Raw genomic sequence first — 17,991 nt, 5'->3', positions numbered from 1 at the left:
TGAGGGCGGGACCCTGGAAAGTGTCCAGAGACTTAATGCGCTTGCGCACGAGGAGACGCGCTAAACCAGCGCACGCGTGCGCGAATCTGGACGCTCTTGCGCACTAGCTTACCCTTGAGGCACAACTCCTGAGCCTAGCAACCCGGAAGGCTAGGTGGGACGGTGGGGGCGGGCTCAGCTGAGAGCCAACCAATGATAGTGTTCAGGAGGAGAGACGTAAATCCTTCGTTTTCCAGTAGCAGACTGCACGTTGAACGCATGCGTTCTGATAAAAGCTAAGAAAAGGGTCTGCTGGCGGTTCGCGTTGGAGACATGGAGCAAGGCTATGGAGGTTAGTACGGACTATTTGCACGCACGGAAGGCTGCTGCGCCGTGGCCGGGACACTTGCCGCAGCCCAGTCCTGCGGAATGTCGGCCGGGACGCGCGCGCGCCGCTTATTGGGCCTTCGCGCACTCGTTCCCGGGGCGCTGCGTGTGGATTGGCCGGTAGGACTAGGGAGGTGGGGGAGGGATGAGGCGCGGAGGTCGATGCCATGCCGGGTTTCTGAAGGCGCCTTGGGTCGTTTTCACTACGCAAGCCTAGGGGATCTCGTCGCGGCCCAGACCCGACCACCCCGGCTGTCTCAGTCCCGCCTTCTCTTCCGAAGACGCCACAAAATGGCGGCTCAGGGGCGGACCTAAGGCGTACGGCGCAGCGGGGGTGGGGGCCGGCTAAGGTCGCTGGGTCTGAGGCGGCTGGCAGCGGGCGGAGTCTCGGGAATTCATCAACAGCCGGCCATCGACGAGAGCACGTGCCCCGGGGCTTGTTTTCCGGAGCTTTGCGGGCTGCGGGCGTTCAGCCCGGAATAATCTGCTTGGGTCTCTTCAGTGTGCGCGATCTGTGCTTCTCTTGGGAGGTGAACTCCTCCAAGAGCCGGACATTGCGCGTTTTGTGCAAAACCTACTGTTCGACCTGGACCACAGATTAGTCTACCTTCTCCAAGTGTCAGTTTACTGAGGGACTAGAACTCTTGAACTATAAAATTACAGTGGCTGGAGGGAGGGGGGCCAAGACGATGGCGAAAGCGGGAACGTTACCTTTCCTAAATTAAATTTCAGCATCTTTTTGCAATAGACCTCATTTCTCGATCTACCTGCTTTTAATCTCTAGAATGAGATCCTCCTGGGCCGGGCGTTGATGGCGCACGCCTTTAAATCCCAGCCCTTGGGAGGCAGAGGCAGGCTGGTCTACAAGAGATCCTCCTGGGTCTAAATTTACCTGCAGGAGACAGTTGGAACACTTGGAGTGGGGCTCGAAGTGTGCTCAGGGAATTGTTAGCAACTTACAGCTGCTAGAGGAAGGATCTTGAGGTCCCTGGAACTGGACTTGGCAGAGGCCTGAGGTGTAATGAACACATGTGCTTGGTATCTTCAAGTACAACCCAGCGTTCGTTGCCTTTCAGATCCTAGCTAGGTCTTCTATTCTTAGCCTTGCCCACCAGATATCTGGCACAACCCAGCTTTTTTTGTTTTGTTTTGATTTTTTTCGAGACGGTTTCTCTGTGGCTTTGGAGGCTGCCCTGGAACTAGCTCTGTAGACCAGGCTGGTCTTGAACACAGATCCGCCTCCCGAGTGCTGGGACTAAAGGTGTGTGCCACCACCGCCTGGCTCACAACCCTACTTTGACCCCCACTTTCTACCTAGGCTCTGTTAAAGCACTTGCAGCCTGAAGTCCTCTCTAGGACTGTGTGACCGCAATTACAAAGACCAGTGTCTCAACGGGGACACTGTTTGTGCCCAGAGGTAGTTCATTTACTGTTAAAAGGACAGCTTGGTTGACAGGGTGGGTCAGGGACAGGAAGCCATAGTCTGCTGAGGTGAGAAGGCAAACGGCTTCAGGACCAGTTGGTAGGCGCTTCAGCTCCCTCTGCTCTGTAGCTACTAGGTATGGCAGAACTTGCTGGGCACATGTTCTGTCAGCACATTGAAGGAACTATGTTAATGGTGGATAAGGAATATCCTGGAATGGGAGATAACAGTGAGGTGGTTTGACAGCCAGGGGCTGTCTGGAAAGCTATGTGCTAGGCTCCAAGAACACAAGACAGTACAACCCCCTCCTGCCCAGGTGAGTGCTGTTGGGGTGACTTGGTAGGCAAGGAACACTGGAGGTCTGGCTGAGGCATTGAGTGTTTAGTTACATGGAAACAAACCCTATAGTTTGTCACCAAGTTCCCAGCTTGTTTCTCGGTTATGTGGCACTTCTGGCAGCAATCTGAGCTGTTTTTCCACTTAATGTGGTGGCTGAACCAGTAGGGTGGGCACTATGACCTGGGGCTGGTAGCTGGTCCTAGGTCCTCCCAAGTTTGATTTCCTCATTCATTTTTCTGCTTTGACCCCAGCTCAGCCAGGTAAAGCTGGACAGTCTGTAGTTTCCGGGATGGATGGGAGGGGGTACTACATTACATTCCTTCGTTGTAAGTTGGCACTTACTCTGTTTTGTTTTTTGAAACAAGAGTTTCTCTGTGTAGCCCTGGTTATCCTAGAACTGGCTTTGTAGACCAAGCTGGCCTTTAACTAACAGAGATCTGCCTGCCTCTACCACTAGGCGACACTAACTTCTGAAAAGGGAAATCCCTTTAGACTTTCTGGAGATTCTTAGAACGCACATCTTCTTGGTGGTGGATAGAATCTTGACACATGGTCTCTTTGCAGGCTATGGGGCATGGAGTGCTGCGCCTGCCAACACCCAGGGTAAGTGGTTCCTGTTTAGTGGGTTGAATCATGGATGCCCCTTAGTAGAATCCAACATCTGCCTTCACTGGGGTAAAATTGCCTGCCCTTTTCTTAATTCCTTTTTTTAAAAGGAAGAATAGTTTGGAGAGCAAAGGCTGGTTAGTAAATAGAATTCTGCCTGTATCACTCCACCACCCTCTCAGTGCTCAGTTTTCTTTTAAATTCTGGAAGGGTCTCAGTAAGTTTCCTTTTATATTTGGTATGTCATGGAATGTTTTTTGTTTGGGGGTACTTTTCCTGTGACCGTTTAGAGGGATAAAACCTGTTTTTAATTCAAGAACTCTTTCTAAAAAAAAATGGTGGGCTAGATATGACCAAGGCTTTTTGCTCATCCTTGTTTTCTGAGTCTAGAGCCTGGGGCACACTCAGCCCCATTGCAAGGGACAAAAGCTTCTTTTTTTTCCAGTCCTTGGACATGTCACTAGCACCATTGGAGGCAAGCCACTTTTCTGTTTATCTTCTTGTGTCCCCGGAGGTGGTCTCTAGGACACCCATACTACATAATATGCTCTTGTTCAGCAGAGAATGTAGTTTTCCATTATGCCCTCTTGGTATGATTAGCAGTAACTAGGTTTTGGCTCCTGGTGGGAACTGAGCCTATATAGGGGACTCTCATTGTAAGGTACAGGCCAGACTGACCTCTCAGTTGGCATTGTAGTTTAAGTCAGCATCCTGGGGACTGCTGTTTCCCTTTCTCTCCCTAGCTTTCAGGGGAGAAGTCAGGCTTACCTGGGAAAGAAATGTTGATAATGCTTTGTCCCCATTCTGTAAAACATGAGCATGCCAAGGACCACTGCGACCACTGTCACATCCTGTTTTGTGGTGTGGTGAATTGACAGCTCTCTGTAAGTCTGATATTGAAGCGCATCTATGTTGTCTCTCCTAAGGTGCATATGGGAGCAGTATGGCCAGCTGGCAAGGTAAGACTTGAAGGCTGTTTTGAGATGGGTAAGTGAAACTCTGAGCAACCACCCAGAGGGACTGAGTTACAGGTCCCCGTTCCCTGTCCTGGCTGTGTACACAGCTCTGTGGGTGGCTAAGAGTTGAGGGGATACTGGGTGCTGAGGGGTACCAGAGCTAGGCTGTCCTGAGGGCGGAGTTTGAACCTGATGGGGAGGGATTATGGATACAGTGCAAAAACAGCAGCTTTCAGAAGTCTTTGTCACTGAATTGCTGCTTCAGGGCTCATAGTCACCTCTGGCTTTGCTTAGGGAACAAATCCTAGTGTCTTTTAAAGAAAACCTGCTACCACAACCTGTGGCCACCTGTCTCTGGTCTTGATCACTTGTGTGTTATGGTATGATGTTGATGAACTTTTCCTTTCTTGGCAGGCAGAGAGTGATCCTGAACACAATAATGTCATGACCAGCCTCATGTGCTAAGTTCTGACATGGTTCTTCTTTCTTCTTATAGGTTATGACAACTACAACTACTACAACGCCCAGACCACCACTGCCACTGTCTCTGCAGGAGCACCTTATAGTTACGGTCCTGCCTCATGGGAGGCCACCAAGCCCAGTGATAGTGGCCTGGCAGCTGGGAACTCTGCCATGCAAATAGCCTCTTTTGCCCCTGAGCCTTGCACGGACAATTCTGACTCACTCATTGCCAAGATCAACCAACGCTTGGACATGTTGTCCAAAGAAGGAGGCAGGGGTGGGACCAGCAGCGGTGGGGAGGGCATGCAGGACCGAGACAGGTGATTATTACCTTAAGCCTTTCCTGGTGGAGTCACTTTCAGGAACTGTGAGGTGGATGGGTACCAACTCTTAGAAAGATGTCTTCCCTGCTCCTGTATCTTAGACAGGGGAGGTGATTTCTGCAATAGGACTTGAAGGCTGAGCTGTTGGCTGATTTAATTTAGTTATTTCCCGACTCTGACTTCATCTGGCAAGGGCTTCATGATCTTTCTTGTTAGCGGTGTTTGAGTGAGGGTCTTGGGCTACTTTGCCTTCTGGGTACTTCCGTGGATAGTGTGTGATTTGGTTTCTTGTTTTGGATGTAAAGAGGTCGGTCAGCTTAGTGTGAAGTTAAGCTGAGAGCTGATGATTGGGTGGCCTGGGTGGCTTAGCAAGTCTCCTGACTGCTCCTAACAGGCTGTATACTTCCTTTGCAGTTCCTTCCGCTTCCAGCCCTATGAGCCCTATGACTCCAGACCCTGTTTGCCTGAGCATAATCCCTACCGCCCTAGCTACAGCTATGATTATGACTTTGACTTGGGGGCTGACCGAAATGGTAGCTTTGGTGGGACATTCAACGACTGTCGGGACCCGACACCAGAACGGGGCTCTCTTGATGGCTTCATGAGAGGCCGGGGCCAGGGCCAGGGCCGTTTCCAGGATCGGAGTAACTCCAACACCTTCATGCGTAGTGACCCCTTCATGCCGCCCTCAGCCTCCTCGGAGCCCCTACCCGCTACCTGGAATGAGCTGAACTACATGGGTGGACGTGGTCTAGGTGGGCCCTCCACCAACAGGCCACCTCCTTCCCTCTTCTCCCAGTCCATGGCCCCTGACTACAACGTGATGGGCATGCAGGGGGTGGGCAATTTTGGTAGCACCATGCCTTATGGATATGGCCGGTCCCAGACTAGGATACGAGATTGGGTAAGTTCACCAACTTCTCTCAGGCCTTGCCTTTTCTTCCTAACAGCTTTATGGATGTAAAAGTTATGCCCTTACTCCTCATTGTGCAATTCCACTTTTTGCCACTTGGTTTTAGATCATCTCTACCGACTCATCTGTTCTGTTCCTGGGTTGGCCTGGTGTGGATATTTCATAGCATTAGAATCACACGTGTATGTCTGGCTTCTTCAAGTGTGACACTAGCTTTGAACTCCAAACATAGTATCTCTATTTTCAAAGGCTTTTTCCTGCCTATGCTCTCTTTCCTTGCAAACTCTGATATTCATTTCTGGGGCATCTTACTGGCCCAGGTCAGCATGTATATGGCATATGCTTGTATCTGTAGCCCAGAAGAAGAGGGTTTGAGCGCTTTGGACCAGACAACATGGGCAGGAAGCGAAAGCAGTTTCCATTGTATGAAGAGCCTGATGCCAAACTGGCTCGTGCTGACAGTGAAGGAGATTTATCTGAAAACGGTATGCTCTGGGGGTCACTGTGCCGGGTGGGTGTAAAATGAGTCAGTTGCCTGCTTAGGACTTGAGGTTGCATTGTTTGACTAATACAGCTTTATTCCCTGTTGTCAGTCTGGTTAGTGAGTTAGGGAGTTTGGGGCACACCCACCTAGGGGCTAATCCTCTTGCTCCCTGTGTCTGACAGATGATGGAGCTGGTGACCTACGGTCAGGAGATGAAGAGTTCAGGGGGGTGAGTTCACCTTTATAAATTCTTTGTGTCTGGAGTTTCTTCTGTCCTTTATCTTTCTTCCCTCCTCACAGAGGTGAAAATAGCTGTCTTGGTAGACTCAACCACACAACCACATACCTCTTGGGAGCACCCTGGAACAACTGTTCTCAGTGTGTATGTCTAATTCTCTCATACAGGATGGTTACATATGAACCACAGTTTTCCCCTTCCTCCATTCCTCACAGTTAGTGTGTGTGTGTGGTGTGTGTCATCGTCATCTTCTTCCCCTTTATAATGTTGAGTCTAGCCATCAGCCATCTACAGTGGGACTCTATAGGATGCCACTGACTCTGTCTGCAGCTTGTTTTCCTGATAGCCGGTCACTGGGGAGTGGCAGCAGAGACCAGTTCTCAGGCCACACCACATTCCTGAGGAGGATATTCTTATTCCCTGCATATGTTAGGACATTTCCTCTAGGTATTTCTAGAGGTCGGGTGGGGAGAAGGGGTGAAGGTGGGCTAACAGGGTCTTCAATAGCTTTTCTCTTTCATGTGGCAGGATATAGAATCCAGGGCTTAAACAATGCCCTTCAAGTGCTCTTCCACTCCCCACCTGGTATTACCAACAACTTTGAAGCTTTTCTGAATCTTGCTTGCTCCCTGTTCAGTTGACTTAGCTGTTGATGCTGGAAGTCTCTACAGATCTCTTAGGCCTGCCCAAGGCATTGGCTCTGCTTAAATAATCCTTGGGTCTGTATTTACCCTAATTTGTTAAAATGTAAAACACATACTTGGAAATTTAGAAAAGCTCATTGCCAGTGCTGGAATTCAAATTCCACAAACTAGAGCTTCTTCTACTAGTGGGTGAGCTCTTGTTCCGTGACACAGAGCTGTGTGGAATTTACAGTTACCACCACTCCTCCAGAGGCAGGGTCTGTCACTTTAAAGAGAACCAAGTTGTTTATTATAGAAAAGAATTCACCTTTGTGGCAGGAGATCCCAAGAGGTTTCCCTTACACTGCCTCATTTCCCAGCACCCTGGTAGGCCAAGGTCTTTGAGGAGACCACACACTAGGTATTAGAGCTTCTTCTGTTTATAGAGAATTCTGGAACTTCCCACCTCACTGCCTAACACTGCATGTACCTCTTTTCAGGAGGATGACCTCTTGGACTCCAGGAAGCAGAGAGGTAGGCATTGCCTAGTATCCCATACAGCCTTCCTCTATCTGACCCACACTCATTGCTGAGCTCCTTGGCTCATGGCAGAGGAGCTGCAGCTGTGCAGTGGGCCTACACTGTGGCAACCACCCCCAAAGTTTTGGTCCAATGTTTGGGACAGGATTCGCCTGAAAGGAGTTCATTTGCCTCAGTGGATACAGATACGGGTAGTAGGAGTTGGGGAGCCTATCTCTGGGTGTCTGTGATGCCCATGGTAGGAAAGTGTGTTTCTCTAATCCCATATTCTGGCCCATCTTCACTATCCCTGCCATCTAGGTTTTTTTATTTTTGGGAGCTTTTTTGTTTGTTTTTCTCAGTTGTGAGCCTCAGTCTGTGCCCTGGCCTCTGCCAGAAATACTGGCAACTTTGGTATGTTTGGACAGAGAGCAAATACCTGCTGTGGTTGGTCTTGAGGTTGCAAGGGTGGCCTGTAAAGTACTCTCAGGGCCAGATCTCAAAACAGTTAACCACTGAACAGATCAGTTCTAGGGCAGGAGACGTAAGAACCCAACAAGGTTATACCACTAGGGTGACTTCCAGCACCCTGTGCTGCAAGGTCTTAAGTTCACCCTGCAGCCGCTTGGTCTTTCTCCCTGTTCTGTGGGCCTGACCTAGCTGGTTACCCTCAAGGATCACAGGCTAGCCCTCACCCCTTATAAGGTGAAGGCCCTTGATTCCTTTAAGATTCTCAGGTTAGCTAATCCTCAGATGTCCCCACCCTGCAAATTAAAGTCTTGTCCACAGCGTGGGATCACCCCCAGCATTCAGCTCATGCAGCCGGGTAAATGCTAAAGCAAAGGTGACATGTTTGTTGCGCACAGGTCCTGCTACCCAACCGGGATGACTTTGCTATTAAACAGCAGTCATAGTTTCAGGCAGTGACCTCTTGCCAAAAGTCCCACACGTCCTTTTGAGAGGCTTCTGAGCAGCGCACGCCGGTCGCCATCTTCGTGGGACAGTCTCGGGACTGGCATCAGGGGTAGGGGTTACAGTTCAGATGCTTATCCAACCTTTTTTCAGCATCCAGCCCTGGCCCTGAGCCTAGGGATCCAGTGTGCTCTTGTGCTGAGATGCTGGCCGCAGGGCTCTTCTGGGAGCTATGCCAGCCCCAAAGAATGGATGGGAGGACCAATTGGTCTCTTCCCATTTTTATTTTTAGGATTGCTTCCCACTCAGCCCTGGGAAAGTCCAAGGTTTTTTTTGTGAGTGGAAGATAGAGATCGGACCAGCAAGGACTGTCAGACCTGCTGAGTCCTTAGTTCAGGTGAGGCCAACTGGATGGTCACCTCAGCCCACCTAGAGGTGGGATGGAGGGTGGCAGTGCAGCTTGCTTTATTTCTTGAGGCCTTCCAACTGCTGCCTCTGTGGGTTATTTGCTGCTCTTTGAATGACTTGGGAGAAGACCCAACAACAAGAGTGCTATATTGGACCAGTAGGCTAGGACAGAACAGAGTAGTGGCCATGAGTGGGATGGGCCTCTGCCCATCAGGCCATAGACGGAGTGAGGCAACTCCTCTGGGTTCTCATCAAAGGTCCTGGTACATCAGGAGCCTCTGGGGTACCCTGGCTCTGCCACAAAAGAAATGGAAATTGGGTACAAGGTGTGGCTGCCAAGCTGCAGCATCTAACTTGGCCCTGGAGCTGGCCTCACCTGCAGGCTCCTCAGTGTCTCGAGGACACTTTTCTGTTACAGGAGAAAAGGAAGATGAGGACGAGGATGTGAAGAAGAGGCGGGAGAAGCAAAGGAGGAGAGACCGGATGCGGGACCGAGCAGCTGACAGGTAAGGGGCCAGTGAGGCAGGTTGACTGGCTACTTAAAGATCGCCTCCACTGAAGGTAATTAGTTGAGTCTGGGCACTTCCAACCTCTCCAAGCTCACCCAGTCCTCCCTCTGTAATTCACAGGAGTTTGGTTTGATGTAACATCCATCAAGAAGTCTTAGCCAGGTTATTGGGGCTACAACATAGAGAAGTGTGTGAAAGATGGGTATAGTTAGCTGTCTGGTTTTGCTCAGAGAATTCACCTGAGGCTAGAACTGTGGGGCTCAGACATGCCCATCAGAGGGCTCTTTTCCTCCTCAGTAGGCTCAAGGGCTGCCCAGTCTGTCTGCTGACTTGACATTCAGCCTCCCAGAAAGTGACCTTCATTCAACAGAGGTGGCAAGAGGAGGTTCCCTGTCCAAAGCTAGACAATCTCTCAAATTCAGTAGAGTGAGAATACATGTGTGTGGAATTCTACTGGCCAGATTTTGTTTCAAAATAGAAGAATGGTAAAATGCTGCCTTGATGCACCATGAGTCTGCCCCTCATGATTCATTACACAGCTACTGGCTAGAAATCAAGAGTCACTAGTGGCTATATTAGTATGTGTGGCTTCTTATCGCTGTCCTTACGTAGCAGGTGGTCTTACCTACAGAGCCATCTCTCCCCCAGACCAAATGACCTCTTACATTATTTATTTATTATGGGGTAGGGCATGTGTTTGTGCAGAGAGGTGTCTTCTCTCCCCCCCTCATATGAGTGTATATCTGCCACAGCATGCTTATGAAGATGACTGTAACCCTTCATCTTAGGAGGGTACTATCATAATTTTCCTGTGTAGAGAAATGCCTAGCAGCTGGGTGGTGGCGCCCACCTTTAATCCCAGCACTCTGGAGGCAGAGGCAGACAGATCTCTGTGAGTTCGAGGCCAGCCTGATCTATAAAACTGCAGAGAGAAACCTTGTCTCAGAAATAAAAAGAGAGAAAAATACTTCAAACTTAGGAATCTAAGAGCAAAACACAAAGCCATCTTTTCCTAGAAGCTCATCAAAACATTTGATTTTGGACTGGTGTGATGATTCAGTGGATAAAGTCAATTGTAGCACACCTGGAGACCTGGGTTTGATTCCTGGGATCCACATGGTAGGAGAGAGCCAACTCTCACAGATTGTCCTCTGACCTACAAAAACACATGCCCCACCCCCACCCCCAATTAATGAAATGTCTAAAAAGCCATTTGGTCTGTGATAATGGTTGTGTAAACAAGAGCATTTGCTATGTAAGCTTGAGGACCTAACTTCAAATTCCCAGCACCTACAAGAAAAGCCAAGCATAGGCATGTACCTCTGTAACCTGAACACTGGGGGATGAGACAGAAGGATCACAGGGATTTGCTGGCTGGTAGCATAGCTCTCGAGGTTCAGTGAGAGACCCTGTCTTAAAGGAATAATGTGGAGAATGATAAAACATCTGACCTCTAGAATCCGGATAGGTGTGTATACCCACACACACAAGCAGGCAGACTTCTAAGTCATGAGAAGGTTTGGGTCTGTTTTCAAGCCAGTCAGAGGGTGAGATGATGTTTTTTGTGATGTTAGGGATAGAACCCAGTGCATACCAGTTAAATGCTTTAATAACTAAATTGCGTTTGTGGCCTAATAACCAAGGGTTTTAAAGATCATCAGAGAGGTCCATGCATGATGGTAAACACCTTTAATCCCAGCACTTTTGAGGCTGAGGCAGCCAGGTCTCTGTGAGTTTGAGGACAGCCAAAGCTACACAGAGAGAAATCCTGTCTCGAAAAACTAAAGATTGTCAGAGAGGAGAATGGAATTGCAGCAGGAAATGTCAGCCCCGCAGCTCTTTAGTAGTTTCTCAGTCGCTCAAAAGGCCTTTTCATTCACTTTAGAGAGTTCTCTTTCATCCCCGAACAATTGATGTCATTTTCAGGAAATGTTTGCAAGACTGTATCCCACTCTTCAGACAGTTCAATAAGTTATTTCCTAGCTGGGCTTATTGGCTTAACACCTGAGAGACAGACTGGAAGACATTCTTGTCTCCCTTAAAGACAAGAATCCCTTTTCTTTTACATTTCTGTACCCAGAAACGAGCTGGTGATCCCACTGCCTTCTTTGTTCCCTCTCTAGGATTCAGTTTGCCTGTTCTGTATGCAAGTTTCGTAGTTTTGAAGATGAAGAAATCCAAAAGCATCTGCAAAGTAAATTTCACAAAGAGACATTGCGGTTTATAAGTACTAAACTGCCTGACAAGACAGTGGAATTCCTCCAGGTAAAGGATGCTGCAGTGTTGGTAGAAAACCCTGCAATGCAAGTGTTAGGGGCCTTCAAGGGTTAAGGGGAATAAGAGGCTTAAACATGATCCAATTTCTTTTCCCAAATTTAAACTGTATGTGTTCCTATGTCACAGGTTTTGCCTGTGGAGCTACCACAGTGGCATCTTCTCGCCCTTTGTGTAGTTGAGAAATAAGTACCCTGCATAGTGTGTTCTCATTTCATTTGGTGGCATCTCTCCATCCTTCCAGGAGTACATAATAAATAGGAATAAGAAAATTGAGAAGCGGCGTCAGGAATTGTTGGAGAAGGAAAGCCCTAAATCCAAACCAGATCCATTCAAAGGTCAGTTGCCATCCCAGTGTCCAAGTTATTTATTCTAGATGCTCTGAAAGGAGCAGAACATGGCTCCATGTGGGCTGGTTGCTCTTTTCAGATGACTCAGGTTTAGCTCCAGTTACCACAGTCACAACCATCTATGGCTCCAGTACCTCCTTTTGTCTTCTGTGTACATAGGCATACATATATCTGTACGCATAAATAGATTGAAGAATAAAAAGATGTGCAGAAGCTTGTATATGTTACAGTACTTAGCTAGCATGCCTTGTTTAATCCCTACACCATGAAAAATAGAGCCTTGGCATTTCAGAAAACTGGCTGGTCTCCCAGAGGTCCTGGATTTGATACCCAGCACTAGCATGGCAGTTTACAACTGTCTAGAACTCCAATTCTAGGGTATCCAATGCCCTCTTCTGGCTTCCTTGGGTGCCAGGCACACCTGGTGAACAGACATACATGCAAATGAAATACAAGTTTGGGTTTTTTGTTTGTTTTGTTTTAATAAAACAGCTGGGCAGTGGCAGCACATGCCTTTAATCCTAGCACTAGGGAGGCAGAGGTAGGCAGATCTCTGAAGTCAAGGCCAGTCTGATCTACAGAGAATTCCAGGACAGACTCCAAAGCTACACTCAAACACAAAAAAAAATGCAAAGATAGCTCAGGACTTCCATGTCCTATGGGGAAAGCACTTAGTGGAAAGAAACCCTAGGTGCAGTGAAATGAGAACACAGCTCAATAACTGCTTACCAGAGTGATGTGAAACAAGCTGCTGTTCTCTACTTGATGTAGACTCAGCTGGAAGGATGAGCCATGGATGACACTCCTCACAGTGAGGACATGTCTCTTAGGGAATATATATATGAACCCTCCCCCCCCCCAGCTTCTGTCCTAATGATGTCTGTAGAGGGTGGCAGAGGGAGACAGTGTGGACCTTGCTGAAAAGGAGAAAGCGGCATATTTGGGTTCCATTCCAGGGATTGGCCAGGAACATTTCTTCAAGAAGATTGAAGCCGCACACTGCTTGGCCTGTGACATGCTGATTCCTGCACAGCACCAGCTCCTCCAGCGGCATCTGCACTCTGTGGACCATAACCATAATCGGAGGGTAAGTCTACTTTTGATGCAAGCTGGCTCCTGGAGTGACCATGCCTCTGCTGCCAGTTGAATGAGGTTAGACCCTACTGTTATCCCAGGAATGCTCACATCACTAGCAGGTCTTGCAGTGAGCCTGTCATCTTACTGAAAATACAAGTTGGGCTTCCCACCTACTTGGAGGCTGAGTTGAGAGACAGACTTTCATTCTCTCTTGTTCTCTTGTTTCAGACATGTTCTCACTGGGTAGTCCCTGCTGACCTGGAACTCAAAAGGTTCACCTACCTCTGCTTCCAAGGGTTAGAGGGTGTATGCTTCCAAGCCCATCCTGCCCCTCTCCTGGGGGAGGGGCATAGAAATTCGGTGGGTGGGGTGGGTTGGCTATATATAGTAGCTGAAATTCTGAATTGAAGCAGTTGCCTACAAATCACACTGAAGTTTCTCAGTTACTGAAAAATTGGATTTCTGTGGGGTGAGGCTAAGAGCCATCCAGAACCCAGTGGCCTAGGTAACCAACCTAGATTCTAGTTCTGTTTTGGTTTTTGCTTTATGATGAGGCTGAGGCTGAAGGCTTGACCCAGGGTTAGCACAGTTTTGCTGTTGTTATTGTTTCTTTTGTAAAATATCTGATCATAGAGTTAGCCTTTATCTGTGAATTCCACAATCACAGATTGAACCAGTGGGGGATTGAAGACATATTGTAGAATTGCAACTGTACTGAACACCCTGCAATTTTTTATTTATTTACTTATTTATTTTGTTATTTGGGTTCTTTAGTTTGGTTTTGTTTTTTCAAGACAGGTTTTCTCTATGTAGCTTTGGAGCAACTTGCTCTGTACACCAAGCTGTAGATCTACCTGCCTATGCTTCCTGGAATTAAAGGTGTGCGCCACCACCACCCAGCTCACACTGCAATTCTCTAATGTTCCCCAACTAATACCTTATCATAGCTGTTTGCACAGAGTTATGTTAGGCTTATAAGTTATCTAAAGTATAGGGAGGATACACATAGATCCTATGCAGATGCACAGTTCAATTTATAGGCTATTTGAATGTTTTGTTATCTGAAAGGACCAGGAAGTTCCCTGCAGTTAAGAAGGGCTCTGCTGGTCCAGAACATCTGATCTGTGCTGTGTGATACAGCTGCTGTAGCTAGCATCCCATTCACGTTACAGTACCAGTGGTTACCTACCCATCTCCTACTGCTTGAGGTTTTGTTTTTTTTTTTTTTGTTTTGTTTTGTTTTGTTTTAAATGTATTTATTATATATAGTGTTTTGTTTTAGATGTATTTATTATATGTAGTGTTCTGTCTACATGTATCCCTGTGAGCCAGAAGAGGGCACCAGATCTCATTACAGATGGTTGTGTGAGCCATCATGTGTGGTTGCTGAGAATTGAACTCAATGCCTCTAGAAGACCAGCTAGTGTTCTTAACCACTGAGCCATCTCTCCAGCCCCCTGGTTTCAATTTTTCAAGACAGAGTTTCTCTGTGTAACTGCTCTGTCTGTCCTGGAACTAACATTCTTTGGAGACCAGACTGCCCTCAAACTCAGATCCATCTGCCTCTGCCTCCCAAATGCTGAAATTAAGGTTTCCACTGCCACCACCCGATGATTTATTATTTTAAGTGTATGATTGTTTTGCTTGTTAGTGTATCTGTGTACCATGTGGGTGTCTGTTGCCTGTGAATGTCAGAAAAGCTCCAGATCCCTGAACTGCAGAGACTCCAGTTGTGAGCTGCTGTATGGGTGCTAAGAACCAACCAAGCCATCTCTCCAGTTCCTCTTAGGGCTTTCAGAGATCAGCAGAACAGTAGTCTATAGGCAAGGGGCTAGTATATGAAAAAATAAGCCCCAAAGCAGTCAAGTGGTCCATCAACAGCTGTTTTTGTTGTTGTTGTTGTTTGAGATCTAACTTTGTAGATCCTGAGCTCAAACATGTGCACCAATGCTTGGCAGTCAGTACTGCTGAGATTTACTATGAGGGCTACGATGATGATGATGATAGATAGATAGAGGATTTGCCGTTTTCCCCTGTGTAGTCCACACAACTTACCTTCTGTGGCAGGGTCTCACTAAATAAGGTTGGCTGTCCTACAGGACAGCCTACTTGCCATGTAGATCAGACTATCCTTGAAGCTAAAGGTATGCACTACCATGCCTAAGTGCTCCCTCCTTAGTCTTAACCTCTGCATACAATGCATGGTCTTAGTGTCATAGCTATTTTTGTCTTAGAGTACAACTTTTCTACTTAAGTTGCACAGGGGCTCTCTGGTATTTTCTTTCATATTTGGCTTTTTGAGTATTCCTCCAAAATGAAGAAAGATGGCTGTTGCATGTCATGACAGCTTGGCATAGTGTCCTAGTTTTCATTTCTTACTGTGATAAAATACTCTAACATGTCCCACAGAATCAATTGACCATGACTCATGGGGCCTCACAGAGATCAGGGAGCCTGTAGGAGTCTGACCTAGGTCCTCTGCATATATGTTGTGGCTGAGTAGCTCGGTGTTCTTGTGGGACACATAACAGTGGGAGTGGGGGCAGTCACTGACTTTTTTACCTATTTATGAGATCCTTTTCCTTCTACCGAGTTACCTTGGCCAGCCTTGATATGATGGTATGTGCTTGGTATTGTGCCCTGTTTGATTGATGTTGCTGGAAGGCCTGCTCTTTTCTGAGGGAGGGCAGAGGGAGGGTGTGGATCTGGGAGAGGGAAGGAAGGGGAAACTTCAGCCTGTATGTAATATATAAGAGAAGAATTAAAAAAAAAAAAAAAATACCCTGACCAAAAGCAACTTAGTGAAGAAAGGGTTTACAATTCCAGGTTATAATGCGTCATTTCAAGGAAGTCGATTGTCACATCTATAGTCCATGCATGCTTGTTACTCAGCTAGCTCCCTCTCCTTACAAACTCAGGGGTGACTCAAGCCAGTTTGATCTAGACAGTACAGCATTGCCACTCTAATTCAGGTGATTGGGTTTTGTCAAGTGACAATTAAATTAACCATCACACATGCTGGCTAGTCCTGGTTTTTCTTGGCTATTATAAAAAGCTTTTCGGTTGCCTTTTTACAGTTGGCTGCTGAGCAGTTCAAGAAAACAAGTCTCCATGTGGCTAAGAGTGTTTTGAACAACAAACATATAGTGAAGATGCTGGAAAAATACCTCAAGGTTTGTATTTGTGAATCTAGTGAGCCAGAAAAGCCTTGGGAGTGATTTGTATGGAATATAGCCAGACTAAAGTGTTTAGCATTTCTGAATTTTTATATATATGTTTGTTTCCAAGACAAGGTTCCTCTTTTTATAACAGCCCTGGCTGTCCTGGAACTCACTCTGTAGACCAGGCTAGCCTCGAATTCGTAGAGATCCACCTGCCTCTGCCTCCTGAGTGCTAGGATTAAAGTCATGTGCCACATACCAGGCTAAAATTTCTGAATTTTGGGGGGAAAATGAATATTAAAAATACATGAGAGCTGGATCTGTGACAATGGGGGGGGGTTCTAGAGACTTGGTACCTGCCAGTCTGTGACCTTGTGGTGCTGTTAGGAGATGGCTCAATCATTGCTGCTCAGATTCACCCCCAAAAAGCCATGATTGTCTAGCTGTAAAGTACTAGGCAGATGCTGGTGATGTGTTTTGTAGAAAGCACCAGACTGGGTGCAGAAGTCAAAAGTAATAAAGAAGGTTATGTGGTGGCACCCACCTATGATGCCTAGCACTCAGGAGCCAGATGCAAGAAGATTACTGAATTAGAGACCAGCCAGGGCCATAATAACAAGCTGAAAACAGTGCAATAGAGTCTGGGTAGCACTAGTGGTGGTATACTTGTTTAGCATGTGTGAGGACAGAATGTGTGTGACGATTAACAAATAAGAGGACATGAATTTGAGGGCAGAGAGAGGGAAACATGGGGGGGGAGTTGGAGCAAGGAAAAAGAAAATAGTGTAAATAAAGTACTTCTATATGTGTGAAATTCTCAATAATAGAAGCAATAGAACTCTGAATGTGTAAGCTTTGAGAGCTGAAAGCTACAGTACTGCTATAGTATGTTGCTTTGCAACCTCTGTTCCTAAAAACAAGAGCTCCTCACATACTGGGCCTCTCTGTCTCTAGCACTGATTTGTGTTTCCTCTTTGTCCAGGGTGAGGATCCTTTTGCCAATGAGACAGGTGATCTTGAGACAGAAGGAGATGAAAATGTAGGAGGAGAGGAGAAAGAAGAGACACCAGAGGAGATAGCTGCAGAAGTCTTAGCAGAGGTGATCACAGCAGCGGTGAGAGCTGTAGAGGGGGAAGGAGAACCAGCTACAGAGCGTAATGAAGTCCTAGATGAAGTGGAAGGTGCTGTGGAGACCAGGTGTGACCCCCACACTGAAAAGCCGCTGGAAGAGCAAACCTGTGAAACAGCATCTGAAAATGGGAACACTGAAGACAAGGCCAGAAGTGAGGCCTTTTTGCCAGCAGCAGAAACAGAGAGCACCATACCTGTTACAGCTATCCCAGGGATCATGGACGATGAAGTGGGACCAGCTGATGCAGACTCTAAGGATACTCCCACAGAATGACCTTTTCTTCCCTGTTTCAGGGTGTGTGTTATCTCTGATTTATGGGCAGTACTAGGGTGTGTGTTACTGGGTGGAAAGACTCAGCCATTTCCTTCCCAATATACCTCAAGGGCTGATGCTATACAGTGGATGGCTTCCCACCTCTGTTAGAATACAAAAAGAGGTAAATCATTTTCCCAAGTGGCCTTTGATGGCTGTTTGTGCACTGCAGTTACAATAATAAAAGACCTTCTTGATACTTGTTAAATACAGCAACTGACAGAATGTGGGGTTTTGTTTTGTCGAGATTTTTGTTGTTGTTTGCTTGGAAAACAGCTTGATAAAGAATATAACTTGCTTAATTTTTTTGGAGGGGTTGTGGGTTTTGTAGTTCTTTTTTTGTTTGTTTGTTTTAGGAGGGATTCCCTTGTGGTGTGGGACATATGGTTCAATCATCCATGTGGATGAGAGCTGAGATTGTGCACTCTCGACATCTGTCTGTCCAGGAAATGGTCCTGCCTATGAGCAGACTTTTTTTTTTTTTTTTTTTTTGGAGCTTGGCATTGAGATAGCATGTTGCTTCCTCACTCTGACCTCAATTTAATCCTCATGTCTCAGCCTCTGGAGCACTGGGACCATGTATATACATCCATGCTGGGCTTTG

General features: G+C 47.1%; 1 protein-coding gene across 1 annotated transcript; it reads left to right on the top strand.

Moving 5' to 3' along the window:
* The first annotated feature begins 219 nt into the window (after positions 1 to 219).
* Akap8 (A-kinase anchoring protein 8) lies at positions 220 to 17,599 on the top strand. The gene is made up of 14 exons (XM_051177481.1): positions 220 to 331; positions 2,693 to 2,731; positions 3,661 to 3,693; positions 4,187 to 4,472; positions 4,890 to 5,379; positions 5,744 to 5,873; positions 6,055 to 6,101; positions 7,234 to 7,267; positions 8,991 to 9,078; positions 11,205 to 11,346; positions 11,600 to 11,693; positions 12,662 to 12,792; positions 15,860 to 15,955; positions 16,926 to 17,599. Exons 1-14 carry the CDS (start codon positions 313 to 315, stop codon positions 17,346 to 17,348), a joined length of 2,052 nt encoding a protein of 683 aa, XP_051033438.1. The 5' UTR covers positions 220 to 312; the 3' UTR covers positions 17,349 to 17,599.
* The last annotated feature ends 392 nt before the right edge of the window (positions 17,600 to 17,991 follow it).

Source organism: Phodopus roborovskii, unplaced genomic scaffold, assembly GCF_943737965.1.
Source record: "Phodopus roborovskii unplaced genomic scaffold, PHOROB, whole genome shotgun sequence".
NCBI classification, from domain to species: Eukaryota; Metazoa; Chordata; class Mammalia; order Rodentia; family Cricetidae; genus Phodopus; species Phodopus roborovskii.
This window is presented reverse-complemented; position numbering and strand designations above follow the sequence as displayed.

Bases quoted from the DNA above. Each gene is read 5' to 3' on its own strand.
- Akap8 (XM_051177481.1), top strand. The intron at 9,079-11,204 runs GTAAGGGGCCAG...TTCCCTCTCTAG, and splicing joins CGGGACCGAGCAGCTGACAG to GATTCAGTTTGCCTGTTCTG. The intron at 11,694-12,661 runs GTCAGTTGCCAT...GTTCCATTCCAG, and splicing joins CAAACCAGATCCATTCAAAG to GGATTGGCCAGGAACATTTC.